The 18,354-nt window shown below is 35.9% G+C and overlaps 1 protein-coding gene across 2 annotated transcripts in view; it reads right to left on the bottom strand.

Moving 5' to 3' along the window:
* Nucleotides 1-18,354, bottom strand: part of KLHL1 (kelch-like family member 1) — a 544,822-nt gene that overhangs the window by 303,300 nt on the left and 223,168 nt on the right. For both annotated transcript variants that reach the window (XM_006882715.1, XM_006882714.1), the window contains one exon: nt 6,891-7,087. In XM_006882715.1, coding sequence (XP_006882777.1) covers nt 6,891-7,087 — 197 coding nt within the window. The remainder of the gene's footprint in view (nt 1-6,890; nt 7,088-18,354) is intronic.

The following is an 18,354-nucleotide window of genomic DNA, read 5'->3' as shown; positions in this document are numbered from 1 at the left end:
CCACGCCTGGTCAGTTGGCATCCCTCTCACGCCATGCAATAAAGGCCTGTTCATTTCTTGGGACCAGTTTCTTTCTTTCTTTTTCTCTTTTGCCCTCAACTCTTTTTTCTATCTAACATAGACAATATACTTATTATCTGTCACAACATTGTATTCAGTATAGGATATGAAATTGTCTTTTTAACTATGAATGCAATATCATTCTTCTTCTGGCTTTTCCCCCCCATTTCCAGTATAGTCTATCAAGTCTGAATCAAAGTGGTCAAAACTAGTCTGTTTCATCTCACAAATGCCTAGAATATTGATGTTTATGTGTTCCATTTATTTTTTATAATTTCCAGTCACCTTCTATTTATACTCCATACATCACATATTCCAATTTTTAAAGGATGTTTCCAGCTGTTTCTCCTCATTTTGGTTGATTTTCAGCTTGTGCTTTACCCCTAATACTATAACTATCATGGTGTTGCCAATTGGCCCAGTCAGTGGTGAGAATATTTATCTTCTTGGTGTTAAGCTTCAAATCCATATTGAAGACTACAGTCTTTGATCTTCTGCAGCAAATGGTTCAAGTCCCCATCAATTGTGCAAGGAAATTTGTGTCATCTGCAGCATAGTGGAATATGACAGAAGAATAATTTTTGCCTTGGAGCTTTGTTTCTGGAGAAGGGTAATGGTTATATCATGGACTACCAAAAGAATAAACAGACAGTCTTGGAGTAGATGGAGTCAGAGTGCCCCTTGGAGGCAAAGATGATAAAACTTTGTCTCACGTACTTTGGGCATACTACTAGGAGAAGTTATTCCCTAGAGTTGGATATCATATTTGAAAAGGTGGAATGATGATAAAGGAGAGGAAGACCCTCCACCTTATAGATTGATACAGTGTCTGTGGCAATGGAATTGAGCGTGTTAGAGATTGTGAGGAGGGTGCAGGTTAGGGCAGCATTCAGATCTATTTTTCATAGGCTTACTGTGAGTCATAATCAATCTGACAACACCTAACAATAAAACAAGGCTTAGAAATAAGAAGTTCCACTTCCAACTGCGAAGCAAGTGGTACAAATGCAGCAGTTACTGTGAGAGAGAAAGATGGATAATTTCCTCCTGTGTGACTTTGAAAGTCCACTGTAGGGTCTTTTCCGACTCAACAGCAAACAGCAACAACAACATGCATAACAACAAGGCAGGCTTTTGTGCTTTTGTACAAAGAGTTGTAATTACTCAGATATGATTCAATAGCACCAAAGAACAGCAACATATGTTATATATCACTGTCAATGTTTTATACAGTGCATTCTGAATATTCTATTTATGCATCACAGTCAAAATAATGAAAGGATAGAATTTTACTAAGGAGTGATTTAGAACAGAAGAATTGTCACAAAGAGTAGTCACATTTGAAGACTGGACAAGTTAAAGAGAAAAAAAGCCAAAAACAAATCCTAAACTAAAGAATAGAAGAATAAAACATGAGCTCTTTCCACCTATGCTTTCACATTTTCTTTCAGCTTCTGATCATTAAATATCAACTACAATTTTCTTTCAAGTCACTCATTGTATCCACCCTGATATCTTAATCTTTTTATCAGTTTTCAAGGAGTTTACAAAAGCCCATATTCCCCTCATTTTTAACTTGATGCTATTTTATATATTAGTTAGATAAACAAATCATTCAGATCATCACATTCAAGACACGGGATAAAGGAGTACATGAAGCAATGAATAAAAAAAATTAAAAGACAACATTAAAACCAAATTTGTGTGATTAGTAGTTCAGAGAAAAATAAAGGAAAGCAGACTTTATTTTTTGACTTGGAAAAGCAATGGTTTTTTAAACTCCTTTTATTCTCACAAAGAAAACTTTAATTTATTGTTTGCATACTTAAAAGAGTTACTGGTAAAGATTTAAAATATGTGCTAGCTAGAATTATTGCAAAATATCAGGTAGTTAAAAGCCATGAACCATGTAAGTAATGCTTGGTTTCTTTCTCAGACATTGCCCTAATGGATGTGAAGGACAAGTGAACAGTGCAAAAGAATTTTAGTGATTCTGTGCTCGGAAAGTATAGCTTGTCTTAAAATCAAACAGTGACTCTGGAGCGCTTCCTGTTCCTGTTATGAGTCTTATGCCTTCCAATTCTGATCGAACACTTCAGCTGCTAATCAGTCCTACTTGTACTGCTTCTGCCTCTAGCATAAACATTGTGAAGTGTTATAAGTCACGCTGGTAATATTGGGCAGTTAGTGAGAGTGAAAAGAAGAATAAAATGAAGAACCAAGTATTTAGAGAGTTCTCTGGTCTCATCTGTGTTCAAAATGTATGGCAAAGGTTGTATCAATGTGTTAATAATATCAGAAATCTATCTTAAGACTATAAAGTAAAATAAAATTATTGTGAATGTAATTCTTATGTTGGAAAAGACATAAAAATTGGAACAACAAACTCACCTCTCAAAAGTTGCTGATTTTTTCTAAAGATGTAAACATATAAAAAATATATTTTAAAACACAGAATAGTTTGTAAAATGGATATAGTAACATATTCTTAGTAATTTTGAAAACAACTTATTAAGTCTTAAGTCTGCTTAACACCTAGAAAAATGCATGACATATGCTAGAAATGTAATTGGTTTACTGGCACTAGAGTCTATGAATCCAGCTATTTTTATGTATCCAAAAATCCACCAACTGTTGATGGAAGAAGGATAAGCAATCTCCTTCCCTGTAATTAACTGCCTTTGAAATCTGTCTGGAAGGTTAGCTATGAGCCAGTTTTAACTGAAAGGCAAATAGCAACATCATATCCTTCAGGGTGCTCTGATGGCCTAATGGTAAGGAACTGCACTGCTAACCCAGTTGCATGCAATTTGAATCCACAAGTTGTTCTGTAGGAGAAAGATGAACAATCTCCCTCCTTCTTTGTGATTTACTGCTTTAATGGTAAACCATAGCACATATATATCTATGTTGTTGTTGAGTCAAAACCAAACAATATCTGATCCACCAGTGGGTGTTAAGAGGTAGTAAATAGTATGGGAATTATTGAGGAGTACTGATGTCAGCTTGAAGACTAAGGTGTTTCTAAATCAGGCCATAGTCTTTCTGATTACTTGTTATGCATCTGAGAGCTGGACTATAAATAAAGATGGTAGGAACTGAGACCTTTGAGCTGTGGTGTTGGAGAAGAACACTGAACACCCCATAGATGGCCAAGAGAACAAACAGCTATATCTTAGAGATGATGCAGCCAGAGTGCTCTTTTGAGGCAAGATTGGTGAGGGTTCGCCTCACATACCGTGGACATGTTGCTAGGAGATGCTATTCCTTGGAAAAGGACATTATACTGGGGAGGATGGAAGGTCTGCAAAGGAGAAAAAGATCCTCAACTAATTGGATTGATATGGTGACTGTTGCAATCCACTCAGGAAGTGTGAGGACTGTTATGAGCAGTTTAAGAAAATATGCTATACACTAGAAATAGCAAGAACTATGTTAAGAATTTACTATGTTACATGTTAGAAATAAGAATAAGAAAGGCGTAGTAATTTGCTATGTTGGATGTTAGAAAATATGTTAAGAATATTTGTGAAAAAATATACTAAACAATTTAACATGCCCAAACAGGCACATAGTAGCCATGAGTCCTCACTGGCCACAACATGTATAGACTCCTGATAAGGAGTTCTGACTTGTTACTGCCCTCGTTACTAAGGGAACACAACTGGTATAGAACATAACTGGTCAATCCATGTTCTTTTGTAACTAATTGATTGGTTATACAACTTGTTTTGAAACTAATATTTGATAAAACTCAAATTTTGGATGTTGTTATTTTTAATATTATTGGTTGAATACATTGAAAACCCATGTTTGAAATTAGCTTGTCTGAAGAATTGACTGAGATAAGTGATGACAGAGAAACAGAGTGCTAAATTTCACAATCATTGCCATTATTATAATCTGTATAATTACTGATGAAACTGAAAATGAGTACCATAATTTAATATGAGAAAGATTTACTTTTTATTTTTAATTCACTTACTTTGTTGCAGAGTCACTTTGTATCCATAGCAAAGATCAAATCAAATATTAAACTACGCACCAATAAAAATGAACTTCTAGAAATTTCCAATCAACTATCTTAATATATAATAGTGAAAGAAATAGTAACAGTTCCTTTGAATTATATTTCACCTTTATTCTTCAGTAAATTTCGGCTTATAATTGTAACATAAATAAAGATTTCCATTTTCCTGCCAGATTCCTTATCTTTAATTAACATGTTTTATTGGAAGGTTTTAATCCTAAATTATGTAGATTTCTGAGAAAATAAGTTTTAGGGGTTTCCATTCACAGCTTGTGCTAACCTGATAAAGTTGTAAAAGAGACATTTATCAGAACAGGTCTCCAGTGGAGGAAGAAAGAAAACCAGAAAAACAGAAAGTGCACTTTGGATTTTTCATCCTTCTTCAGTCAAAATCACATCAAAATGACATATTCAAATAACATTTAAATGAGTCAGAGAATTTCTCCTGTTGTTTGCTGCTGCTGAGTTAGTCAGGACTCATGCTGATCTCAAACATAGGAAATGGAATGCTGCCCAACGCTAGTCCAGTTTCATAATGACTTGGGGATCAGACTGTTGTGATCTATCCTGTTTATATAGACTGGCTTAGAACAGGATGGCACACCACTAAAATGGAAAAGAGGACTAGAAGAAATTAAACACTACTCTGTAAACCCAAGTCCATAGCTTTGACATGCATGTCTCTAGTTTATTCTGCCATAAGCAATCATATTTTTTTTGTTAATTCCTAACATTTTTTAATATGTGATTATAGGAATAGGCCATTCTACTATTCCAGCTTCTATTTGTGATTGTTATGGCCTACTGGCAAGGTATTTTGCCACCAACCCAAAGGCATGCTCTTTGAATGCAAAAGCTACTCCACAGGTGAAAGACAATCTCTCCTCATGAGATTTAGTACCTATGGAAAAGCCCTGGAGGGTCAAATATGAGTTGTTTCTGACACAACTGCACATAATAACAATTATAGTAAATGAATTCCGGTGGCCTAGTGGGTAAGAAGTTGTACTGCCTACCTAAAGGCAAGCAGTTTGATACACCAGCTGCTCCAAGGGAGAAAGTTGGGCAATATTCTCCTGTGCAATTAACAACCTTTACAATTCTACTGAAGGTTTAGCCATAAGTTGGTTCAGACTCTAAGACAATGAGTAGTTTGTTTTATTGCATGGGAAAAGAGCGCTGACTGCACAGTATTCAACATGTTTGCCTGTCAATTATCTCAGAATTCGCCTAGCATTTTGCAGAGGGGAAATGCTAAATAAAAGATTAGCAGAGGATTGAGGATGGGGTGGCTGGGGGCTGGTGCAGGTGTTAATCATAGGTTTGCACAAATTGATGTGTGGAGTGAGTGGTGGGTAAAGTTTTCTGCCACCCACCCCCCTTGTCAGTCCTGTTTCATAATAGTGATGTTATGTAGTATTTGTCCTTTAGTAACTGAGATATTTCACTCAACATAATGTGCTCCAGGGTCACTCATGTTGTATAATGTTTTATAAGTTCCTTGTTTTGCAGTGTTGCATAGAATTACATTGCATGACAATATCATAGTTTTTCTTTTTCTTTTTTAATTTTATTATTTTTTGTGTGTGTACCGTCAAATCAAATCTGACTGGTACAGGAGGAGATTGTCCCTCCTTCCTCGGCAGAGCATCTGGTGGATTTGATCCCTGCACCTCTGGGATTGCAGTGCAGCTTCTTGCTACTAGGCCACCAGAACTCCCCTCATAGTTTTTCTATCCATCCATTTGTTGAAGACTACTTGGGTTGCTTCTATATCTTTGCTGTTATAAAACACTCAGCAGTAAACAAGGATGTTTATATATCTGTTTGGATGGCAGCTATGGTTTCTAAAAATATATTCCTAGTAGTGTAATTGCTCAATCCAATGATATTTCTATTTCCAACTTTTTGAGAAAGTGTCATACCAACTCCCATAGTGGTTGTGCCATTTTACACTCCTATCAGCAGTGAATAAGGGTTCCAATCTCCATATAACCTCGGAAAAAATATTTGGAAGTGACATATCTGATAAGGGATTCATATCTAATTACACTCAGTTCCTCAACAAGAAAAAGACAAACCACCAATTTGCAAAATGGGTACAGGATATTAATAGACCAAAGAAGACATTCAGGTAGAAAACAAATGAAATATTAAAAATTCCTAGCTATCAGAGTAATGCATATAAAACTAAAATAACCAGGAGATATCTCATCCCAGTAACAATAGTAAAGTTCAACAGAGCAATAAACAACAAATGCCAGAAAAGTTGTGTAAATCCACCTTGCTGAGGGTCTTGCTCTCTGCCTCTGAACTTCTACCTTTCCCAGGGTGATGTCTTTTCCAAGAATTGGCCCCTCTTGACAACCTGGCCACAGTGTGTGAGACATAGTTTTACCCCTCTTATCTATACATAGAGTTGGTGGTGAACTTCTATCAAGAAAGATTTGTAGGTGTAGATTCAAACTCAAATTTCAACCATAGTTAATGAGTAATAAATACTGCAAATTAAAATCAATATAAAATGATAGTGAAAAAACAAACTTACAAACACACTGGTTAATTTATGTTTTTAAATTACTCTAGAGTACTGAATTTCTAAATACAATATTTACTATAACAACAATGTATTCTTTCTATAAATTATACAGGTAAAGTCACATCAACTGTAAGAGTCTGTAATAATTTTAAACCCAACTAATTTTAAAACAAAAAGCTTGTTCAATGCCAGGATAGTCATTCTTTTAACCTCTGATACTGTAGCACATAACTATCGCATTAGAATATTGAATCCACTTACCATTGTGTAGCTATGGGCCACTTTCATTAATTCAATGCATCCTTGAGCATCTGCAAAGGCTCGGATTCCTAAACAGTTAGAAGGATGTAAAAGCTTCATGAGAAAGTGGCAGCATACTTCTACTACTTGAGGAAGCTGAAGAAGGCACGCTGCAGCAAGGAGATTTTCAATGGTGTCTTCCTTTAACTCTAAGCAACCTAAGCAGAAATAAAAGTAACGATCAAATTCTACTTAAAGTGCAAATTAAAGTGGAAATATATCAATGTAGTAATCAAAGCATTAAGACTACTCTAAAAATCTGTTTGGTCTAGATAGATGATTAAGATAAATATAGCACTATAGGCCAGACACTTTTTAAAGTATTTTTCAATTTCTTCCTTCATGCAATAATATTCAAACATATCTGGTACACATGAAAGCAGTTAATATTATAGTATAATGCTCTTTTCAGAAAGGATTCTACACTTAAGTGCTGGGTTGCTAACTTAAAGGTTGGTGATTCTACCTCACCAGCTTCTATAGGAGGAAAATTTGACAGTCGGATTGGCTTAAATTCTTAAAAACCCCATGGAACTCTATGTTGTACTCTACAAAGTGTCTATGATTTGGAATCAATTCAGTGGTAAGCAACAAGAACATTCATTTTGGTAGCAGTTACTGTTACTGTTTCAGTTACGAATTAAAGGGGAAAGAAGAGAGAGAGAGAAGGGGCAAGTTCAGAACATATTTATAAGCTTAGCAAAGCAGAGATCCACAAAGTTGCTCACAAAGCATGTATGTGGGTAAAGAAAATGTAACCTACAGTGTGAATAATTAATATATATTCATGACCCAACTGACTGCCACAAGCTGATTCAAATTTATGGTGAAGACACTTTGTAGTTGTTAGTTGTCTTCTTTTAAAATGAAACACTACAATTTGACAGAAAATTTACTATTTGTATTTTTTTAAAGAATTATAAATTCCCATTGGATATTTTCATACTATTATACATCCTGAATAATATATATATATAAAATTAGTTACAGAAACTGTTCTATGGACTGAAGCCATTTTAATGACATTTTCTAGGTACCAAGTTGCTAATAATATCAAATATTAAATTGCAGAATAGCGTACTCCAAAATAATTGATTTTGATATCTCAATATCAAAATCAATTATTTTGGAGTATATTTACTTGATAAAATGATTTATGATATATATGCTCTAGTGGTCTTTTCCGGAAGGACAACTGCTAACTGCTAACCAGGTACATGGCTCTCTGGCACTTTGAAGCCACCAGTAGCTCAGCGGGAGAAAGACTGGCAATCTCCTGCCATGTAATTTGCAGCTTCAGAAATCTAATGGAGGGTCAGCTTCAAATTTCTTCCAACTCCCTGGCAACTGGTTTGAGTTTTAGGAATTTTCTTTTTCTTGAGATGGTAAAAGTTTTTCTTGAATGGTAAAAGTTTTCCTATATTGCAACTATTTGCTACTTCATTAGGAAAATGAAACAGATTTGTATTATTTCTAATAGTCAGGTTGGGAAGCTATGTTTCTTAAACTAGGGTTTTATCAAAACATAGAATTCATTGGAGAAATACATTGTCAATGATCTTTTTGAAGTGCTAAAGAGTAAGGCTGACATTTTAAAGAGTGAGGTGAGCCTGATCCAAGCCACAGCCTTTTCAATTGATTCCTATGGCAGTTGTACAATGAATAAGAAAGACCAAATGAAAACTGAAATTTTAGAATTGTATTGAAGAATAGTATTTAATATATTCTCAACTATCAAAAGAACAAACCTATCTTGGAGGAAGTGCAAATATTATGCTTCTTAGAGAAAAGAATGGCGAAACTTCACATCACATAATCTGAGCATGTTGTTAGGATGAGCCAGTCATTAGAAAAAGACATCTTGCTGAGAAAAGCAAAGAGACAGTGAACATGAGGAAAATAAATCCAATAGACAGACTGGCGTAACAACTTCAAAAATGAGGTTAAGCGTGACATAGATGTTGAGGATTGTGAGGAAAAGGTTTAGAAATTGTTTAAAGGGTCTCTAAGTTGTGGTTGACTTAATGACAACTAACAACAACAAAAGAGTTAAACTTTTATCTATTGTTTCCTCATAATCAAAATTATCTTGAGAGTTGAATGGCAGTCTGTTTTATATTGATTTCTTAGCAAGATTGATTTTGAGTTAAAAAAAATAAAATAAAAATCCTCACCACCAGACCTATACGAAACATCATGATGTAGATGAAGAAGTGATTGAGACCATCAATGATTTCACCTTACTTAGATCAATGGTCAACACACTTGGTTCTAACAGTCATATCAGAAAATATATTGCACTGGAAAAGCAGAGACCTTCCTAAAATATTGAAGAACTAAGATGTCAGTTTTAGGACTAAGGCACACTTAATTCAGACCATAGTCTTTTCGATTACTTGCTATGCATCTGAGACCTGGGCAATGTTGGGATTACAGAAGAATTTATGTCTTTGAAATGTGGTGTTGAAGAAGAATTCTTAATATCCCATGGACTGCCAGAAAAACAGTTATGCCTTGGAGAAGGTGCAGCCAGAATGCTCTTTGGAGGCAAAGATGACAAAGCTTCATCTCACACACTTTGAGTATGTTGCTAGGAGTCATTTCTTGGAATGAAACGGCATACTTGGAAAAGTGGAGAGACGGTGAAAAAGAAGACCCTCAACTAGGTAGATTGATACCGTGACTATAGTAAAGGGCTTGAATGTGTCAGAGATGGTGAATATGCCTGAGGATAGGACAAGGTTCAATTCTTTTGTTCATAGGCTTGTTATGAGTTATATTCAACTTGATGACACCTATCAACAATTCACAACAGGATTAGAAAATGTACATGGCTGATAAAAAGAAAATGAGGAATAAAAAAGTTACACATACGCACACATATGTAAGAGAACTATACTCCTTAGGTTTCCAAGTCTGTGACTTTTGAAACCAGATCTCTAAACTTTTCATCTGTATCACCTCCAGGGTTAACAATATTATTGCTAACAATAATATGATACGTTGACTATAAATAATATATTCCATTATTAAACTTATAGGTTAAAGGAATATATTTAGACAAAGTCACTATTTCTAGTCATTAAATAATTCTTTCTTTCTAAAAGATAAGTAAATAGAATCAGTCATGAAAAGAAAACTGTGGTATAGACCACAAATATAGAAAGTTAATGCTGCCAGAAGGCACCAGTCCTTGGAGAAAGACATTATGCTTGGAAGGGTGGAGTGTCAGCATAGGAGTGGAAGACCATGGATGAGATGGATTGACAAAATAAGTCAGGTAAAGGGGGTAGGTGTGTCAGAGACACTGAAATTTACTTAGAATAACACAGGGTTCAGAGATACTGTTCATAGATTCTCTATGAATCGTAGTCAAAAGGACATAACGGCAACAACAGTGGAAGATTTAAACACAGAATCAATCTTGAAGGTTTGACAGGTGAAAAGGAAGAAAGAAAGCAAAAATAAATACAAAAATAAAAATAAACTGGAATTAGAAAATATTGTATTTTAAAGAAGTTAAATAAATTACAATTATGGGCCCTTATGTTTCTGATCTGAAACCCAGTGGATTTTTAAAGGAATCAGCCAAGTAGATAGAAATGGAAAATCTGTAACCTTAGCTGCGGCAAGTAATACTGCCTTTTACAGCAATGAACTTCTACTACACCTTAATACATATTGAACACACATAAATTAGGAAATATGTTTTCATGTGGCTTAAAATCCTATAAGAAACTCTTTATTGTTATGTGAGCTCTATAGGTAGAGAATTTTCTGTTCAGGTATTATATTTTCACTTATTAAAATGTGTTTACAGTATATTTAAAAAAAAAAACAACTGTCACATTCTTCAGGCCTAGAGAAAAGGTCAGTTAAACAAGCAGTAATGAAAGTTTGGTGTCCATTTTGTTATATTTGCAATGATGAAAGTTGTATGGCAGTAAAGTCATTAACTTCAGAGAAATTTAGTTGTTATTGGTAGATAATAAAAAGGCATGTAATTCTCTCAAGTCTCTTCCAACACTTTAAAGTTATTAATTTGCTAATTAAGTAATTTAAAAATAAACACATGGGGGAAATAGACAAAATTCCTATTTATCAGAAATGTAAATGGGAGCTACCATTTACACTACATCTAGCTCTTCATGGCAAGAAGCTGTGCTGCAATCCTGAATGCACACGGTTGGAGGCCACCAACTGCTCTGCAGGAGAAGGATGGGCAGTTTTCTTCCTTCTGCTTAACTGTCTCTGAAAATTCACTGGAGGGTCAGTTATGGGTCTGTTCTGGCTCGACCATACATGACGACATAGGATTATTTATTTCCCCTGACAGAGAGAAAAAAGTTGTGTAAGGATATTTAATATCCTCAATTTGTAATGAAAATAAAATGGAAATTTTGCAGTCTAGAATGCTGACGAATGATATCTCAGTCTCGTATACAAGATTAACATAAACAGTAATAAACCCTGAAGGGAATATGGGCTGTTGACATGATGTGAAGGAATGACGCATTATCTCTGTGGCCTTCTTTCCCAAAATGCAATCTCAATTTAGTTGTGAGAAAAAACTAAAACCAAACACAAAACAACAAGCGTTAAATAATTACCAATGGAAGGATATGATAAAATATTCTTGGCAAATACTCTTCAAAATTTATCAATTATGTTATAAAATGAAGAACCAGAAAATTTCATAGCCAGAGAGAGCTTAAAGAGTCATAATAAATAAGTAAAAAAAAGTCCTTTTTCAAAGTTATCAAAGTCATAAGAAAATAAATAATGTACTGGAATTTTTCATAATGAAAAAGAACCTAGGGAGACTTAATAACTAATTAAAAAGTGATATTCTGGGTGGTATCATGTGGTTTCCTTAGAGAACAAGATAGGAACAATAAGAAAAAACTAAGAAAATCTTAATTATAGACATGTTAGTAAAAACCTGAAACATGAGTTCATTATTTTTTAATAGAATTTAGGCCTTCTGTTTAAAAATCCATTAGCGTAGGCTGCATGGTAATGTAGACCAGTTGCAAAGTCATCTACTGGAGAGAGAGCTGCGTTGGCCTAGTGGACAGAAAGTTATGCTACCAAACCCAAGGTAGGTGATTTTAATCTGCGGCCCTCAGGCCTGGTTTAAATTGTTTTTTGTCAAACATTCTTCAATGGATATAGCACTGGTCTATGCATTACTGTACAGAGGTAACTTGTGGTTGCTGTGATGTTAAACACTTTGACACTGATGTACCAAATGCAATAATGATTACCTATGGTGGACAGTGTTTGGTGGAGCTTCCGATTAAAACAAATTTGGAAGCAAGAGTGTAATCCACTTCTGCAAATGGCTTGCCTCCAGAAACTCTATGAACTTTGCTCAGGTCTTTCATTCACGCAGATGATACAATCCTGCTTGCTTGAGGCTCAAAGTCAAGAAGATAAAAACTCTGACCACTGGACCAATTGGCAGCATCAGGATGGATGGTGAAGAGATTGAGATTATTAACAGTTTAGTTTGCTTGACTCCACAGTCAACACTCTTGGCGGCAGCAGCCAGGAAATTAAAAGACACGTTGTGAAGGGAAAGTCTGCTGTTTGGGATCTCTCCAAAGTACTGGCAAGCAATGGTGTTACTCTGGAGACTAAGGTGCATTTGATATAGGCTATAGTCTTTGCAATCACTTGTTATGCATCAAAGAGTTGGAAAATTACTAGGGAGGATAGAAGGAGAATTGATGCCTTTGAGTTGTGGTGCTGGAGATGAGAAAATAGATTTATCCTGGAGAGTTTTAAAGCGGCCTGCTCCTTGAAGGCAAGATTCTGAGGCTTTGTCTGACATAATTTGGACATGCTGTAAATAGGGACAGGTCCTTTGAGAAGGACATCATGCTTGGGAGGGTGAAGGGACGGCACAGGAGGGGAAGACCCTCTATGAGGTGGATTGATTCAGTGACTGGGGTAATTGGAGTGGGTGTGTTAGAGACAGTGAGATTGGCACAGGACAGAGCAGGGTTTAGGGCTTTTGTACATAGGGTCACTATGAGTTGCAAGTGACTCAATGGCACATAACAACAACAACAACAACATCAGTTCTGCAGAATAAGTTGTGAAAGATAGAGTTGTTGATGAAGGAGCATTTATATATTTTTATTAAATAGAACATATATATTGTAATTCCTAGTTTATTGCATAGTGTATGAGGTATTAAATAGTTGTAATTGGTTTCCAAAGTACATCAATTTTTCTCTTGTCACTTGAAACAAAATAGGATGGAGGGTTATAAATAGAAGGGGAAAAAATGAAATGTGCTCTGTGTATTCAAGAAAGACCTCTTTTATTATGAGTCCAAAAGAAATAAATGGTGCCACTGAACATTTTAGCCAAAAACATTATATGGGATAATTCTTATTAAACAGAAAAAAAATACAGAATACATTTTCAAAATTCCCTAGAGTTCAGATTTTTTTTAACCATTAAGCTTGTATAGACCCTGAAATAACTGTCCTTAGCTAATGTTTAATGTTCCAATCCGCCCTATTGTCTAAAGAGGGGAAAACAAAACACTGGGATGCAAGGCTGTGAGCATCTCTCTGAAAGGGTCAGAGGGAATAGAATAGGACAGCTCCTCTCTGTCCCAGAGCAGAAAGCAGGTAGAGACTGTAGATCAGCCCCAAGGGACCTCTAGAGTCCCAGCAACAGAGGTTTGCTTTTTTGTGCTGATTTACAGATTCACAGATGTGGTACCAACAATATGGTTTATTAGGGAAGGAAATAGAATAGAGGAGGCAAAGAATGTCACCCAATACATGTTCAGGCTGTAGCTCAACAGTTCCAAGGCACAATTCCTCAAAAATTCCAGGCTCCAGTTTCAGTATATCAGTCAAATCAAAATCATCCAGCAAGGTTTGCCAGAGGACAGTTATAGGTCAGCTTCTTTTTCAAACATCCAGCAAGAATAAGCATACCTTTAAACTGTGGCCACCACATATGCAGGAAGCCTCAAGTCACACCCTGTTATGGTTTCTCCAGTGCAATGCCACAGTCTCTGTACCACTAGTTTCATGCCACAACAAGCCCCACTCTCTGCAAATCTTGCCTGCCTCAAGTCTTGCTTCTCAGTGTGGTAAGCACTCTTTCACTTATCCTAGTCCCACAGCTGATGCTGATTTACAAGTCCACACTATTTTAAGACCATGTTCCTACAGTTAAGGTATATGGAAATCAGAGTCTAAATTGCCAAAAAAATCCAACTTTTAGGCAAGCACCATATCTATAGGGTCTCTGGAGCCAACTTTGACTTGACAGCAGTATGCTAGGTTTGGGTTATCAATGGCCAGATGCTCTATAGGGATCACTTGTGGCCTAGAGAAAAGAAGTTGTGCTGCAATCCCGGAGGTATGTGGTTCAAAATCCACCAGCTGCTCAGTGGGAGAGGGATGGACAATTCTAGTGCAATTACCTGTCTTTGAAAACCTGCTGGAGGGTCAGCTATGAGTTGATGGTACACAATAAGACAGTATTTACACTTTTAAAAAGTCTAACATTTTTTAACAACTAAATAGTTTTATTTAATTAAAAGTAAATATTTGATTGAAGTATTGTGTCATAAAAAAAAAGAAAATACAAACATTTTAATTGACAAGAACAATACAAAAGGTTGGATGGAAGCTCAGGTAACCATGAGTTAATGAAAATGGAACAGTTCTTGAAATTACATTAAGAATGGTTACACTTTCTTCATTTGAGTTAATATAAGCATTTTCATATTTCTGTGTTTCTCATTGCCTTAGAGTTATAACCTTCTCATAGCTAACCCCTTAGTGAAGGAGATTTTTAAAGGGGAGCATTGGCTGTCTAATGGTAAGAAATATTGGTGCCAAGGTAAAGGCAGCTGGTTTGAATCCAATATTGGCTGTTCCTGTGTGATTTACTGTCTTTGAAAACCTGCTGGAGGATCAACTCTGAGTCTCTTAAGACTCTATGTACATAACAGAATATCAAATAGCATAGGAGGAGTTTTCCCATCTTTTCCCCTTGGAGCTACTGGGGGATTTGAACTACCAGAAAGGTATTGCCTTTGAGTTATCAGAGCTGCTTTTTATAAACTAGTCCACTGGTCGTATTTTCTGTGATATAAGCAATAAAGCATTTTTTTTTAGCCAAAGCTTCATTAGATAGTCAAATACTTTCTAATGATAGTAATGTAAAAAAAATAAAAAGTATGTCTTTTTTCAATTTTGAACACTGTGATTTAAATGTCAACTTTGAACTGAATGATATGATCTTTATTTATCATTAACTTTATTTATTTTTTATATTTACTTTTAAATCAAACAGGTGACATATTTTTGCCTTTTTACCACCTAAGTCTGTCAGAAAAATGGCCAGGTTAAAGTCTGTCAGAAAAATGGCCAGGTTATATATGTAAAGAAATATATCATGCATGAAGTAACTCAATTTGTGTGCATTCAAGCTCAAAACTCACTAATATTCCATTTGTGCCTTCTGACTTTTACAAATGAGTATTTTCAGTGGTTTTAGGCCAAGTTTAAAATGTAGAATAGGATATTTTAAACTATATTGTAAATAAGCCTTATATCATTAGTGAATTTCTAAAACACATTCTTCATTTAACCAATTAAAACATTTTCCTGTTCATCTGGAAAATAATAGTTGAGGACTAATTCTGCTACCTGGAGGCAAGGATTTTGAGGCTATGACACATATACCTTGAGCACGTGGCCAGAAGGGACCAGTCCTTGGAGATGGACATCATGATTGGAAGGGTTGAGGAACAGTGCAGGAGAGGAAGACCTCAGATGAGATGGGATGACTCAGGGACTGATGAAATGGGATTAGGTCTGTCAGAGACAATGAGAATGGCTCAGGATAGGGCAGGTTTCAGAGCTAATGTACACAGGGTTGCTATGAGTTGCAGGTGACTCGATGGCACATAATAATAACAACCACAACAAATATTTTCAGAGATATTATAAAGTTTAGTGACAGTCTCAGAATTTAAATTTGAACTGAAAATGGTCTTTACAAGCAAGGACCTTACATACTTTATAACTAAGTTTCCTAACATATTGTGTTGTGTTATCTTTGCATGCTTTTTCAAGAATTTGCAGTCAGGTAAAAAATATTTATAAAGAGATTTTAACAATACTTTTGTTTTAAATGATAATGCTGTGATTTGGTGCCATCAAGTTGACAGCATCTAATTGTGACCCTATGAGTTCAGAACTTCAGTTCAGAATTTGCCCTTTCCTCACAATTTCTTTCATATTCAACCTAATTAATGTAGTCACTGTACCACTCCATATAGTCAAGGGTACTCTCTTTGCTGATTTCTGCCTTTTCCACTCTCATACCTTTTTCCAAGCACAGACTTTTCCATAAAACGTTGCAAAAGAAGTGAGAAAACCTTTCACCATCCTTGCCTCTGAGGGCACTCCGTTAGCAGTTCCTCCAAAACACAATTGTTTGTTCTTTTGACAGTTCACGGAATAGTCAATACTTGTCAACACCACCACAATTCAAAGACATCAATTGCTTTTCACTCTTACCTATTTATTGTCTGACTTTCAGATGCAATTGAAAATATCATGATTGGCTTCAAGCACACCTTAGTCTTTAAATGAACTCTATTGCTCTTTAGCATTTTAAAGAGGTCATTGACAAAAGATTTTTTTTCCAATTTTCCAATTCAATATATCTTTCATTTCTTGACTAATGTTAACATTATTAGTGATTGTGGACCCAAGTAAAATGAAATTCTGACAATTTTAATCTTTTATCCATCTATAATGATGATACCTATTGTTCCAAGTGGTGAGGATTTTCTGTTTTCCTGATGTTGATATTTAACCCATATTGAAGGTTATTCTCTTAGATAATCTGTACTAAGTGCTTCAATTTTCTTTATCTTATGATACAAGATTTTGCCATGGGCATAAGACAGGTTGTTGATGAATCTTCCACCAATCCTGATACCACATTCTTCCCCACAGCGTCTGTGTGTTGTGTGTCTCTGAGTCGGAACTGACTCGTAGCTAACCCTTCAGTGGGTTTTCAGGGGCAGCTAATCACACAGAAGGAGATCGTTCATACTTCTCCTGCAGAGCAGCTGGTGGATTCAATCCATATACCTTTAGGATTGCAGGGTGGCTTCTTGCCACCAGGCCACCAGTACTCCCTCAATATAGTCTGTTGTTGTTTTATGTGCTGTCGAGTCTCTTGAGACTCATAGCGACCCTATGTACAACAACCCTAAACCCTGCTCTATCCTGTGCCAATCGCACTGCCTCTGACACACCCAACCTGATTACCCTGGTCCCTGAATCAATCCATCTAATAGAGGGTCTTCCCCTCTTGTACCAGCCCTCCACCCTTCCAAGAATGATATCCCTCTCCAAGGACTTGTTCCTTCTTACAACATGTCCAAAGTATGTCAGACAAAGCCCCAAAATCCTTTTCTCCAAGGAGCAGCCTGGTTTAACCCTCTCCAGGTTGAATCTGCTTTCTTGGCAGTCCATTCTCCAGCACCACAGCTCAAAGGCATCAATTTTTCTTCTATCCTCCCTAGTCATCGTCCAACTCTCTGATGCATAACAAGTGATTGCAAAGACCATAGCCTGTATCACACACACCTTAGTCTCCAGAGTGACACCATTTCTCTTCAGTACCTTGGAGAGGTCCCTAACAGCAGACTTTCCCATCGCAATATGTTTTTTTTTATTTCCTGGCTACTTGTGAATTATTTGCTCAGCATATAAACTTCATCGGTGTAGGAAAAGTTTTCATATCTTTCTTAATTTTAAACTAAGGAGTTGTTTCTTATTCATTTTGAACAACTGCTTCCTGGTCTATGTATAAATTTCTTATGAGTATAATAAAGTGTTCTAGGATTATCATTCTTAGCAATATTATCCATAATTTGCTATGATCCACACAGTCAAATTCTTTAGTATAGTCCATAAAACACAAGTGAAAAGCACTTTTGATACTCTCTCCTTTCAACCAAGATCCATCAGATACCAGCAATGATAATGTTGTTGCTGTTAGGTGATAATGAATTAAGTGCAACTCAGAATAACACCATGAACAAAAGATCTGCATCCTTTCATCTCCAGTGCAATGGCTGTAGTCACTATGTCAATGCACCTGATTAGAGTATCGCTTCCCTTCTCTGTCCCTCTAACTTTGCAAACATGGTATCTTTCTCCAAGTAATAGCCTTGGAAACATGCCAAAGTATGAGAAACAAATCTTTGCCATCCTGGCCTCAACAACAATGATAATAGCCTATAAGGAATTTAAAATTATAGCATGTCTAAATTCCAAAATCAATCTCCATAATAGTCTATGTGTTTCCTACTGCCAAAGGGGCCCTTTAGAGTAGTGAGAGAAGATCTTCACCCTGAAAC

Source organism: Elephantulus edwardii, unplaced genomic scaffold (genome assembly GCF_000299155.1).
Source record: "Elephantulus edwardii isolate Elephantulus edwardi_28Jun2011 unplaced genomic scaffold, EleEdw1.0 scaffold00023, whole genome shotgun sequence".
NCBI lineage: Eukaryota > Metazoa > Chordata > Mammalia > Macroscelidea > Macroscelididae > Elephantulus > Elephantulus edwardii.
This window is presented reverse-complemented; position numbering and strand designations above follow the sequence as displayed.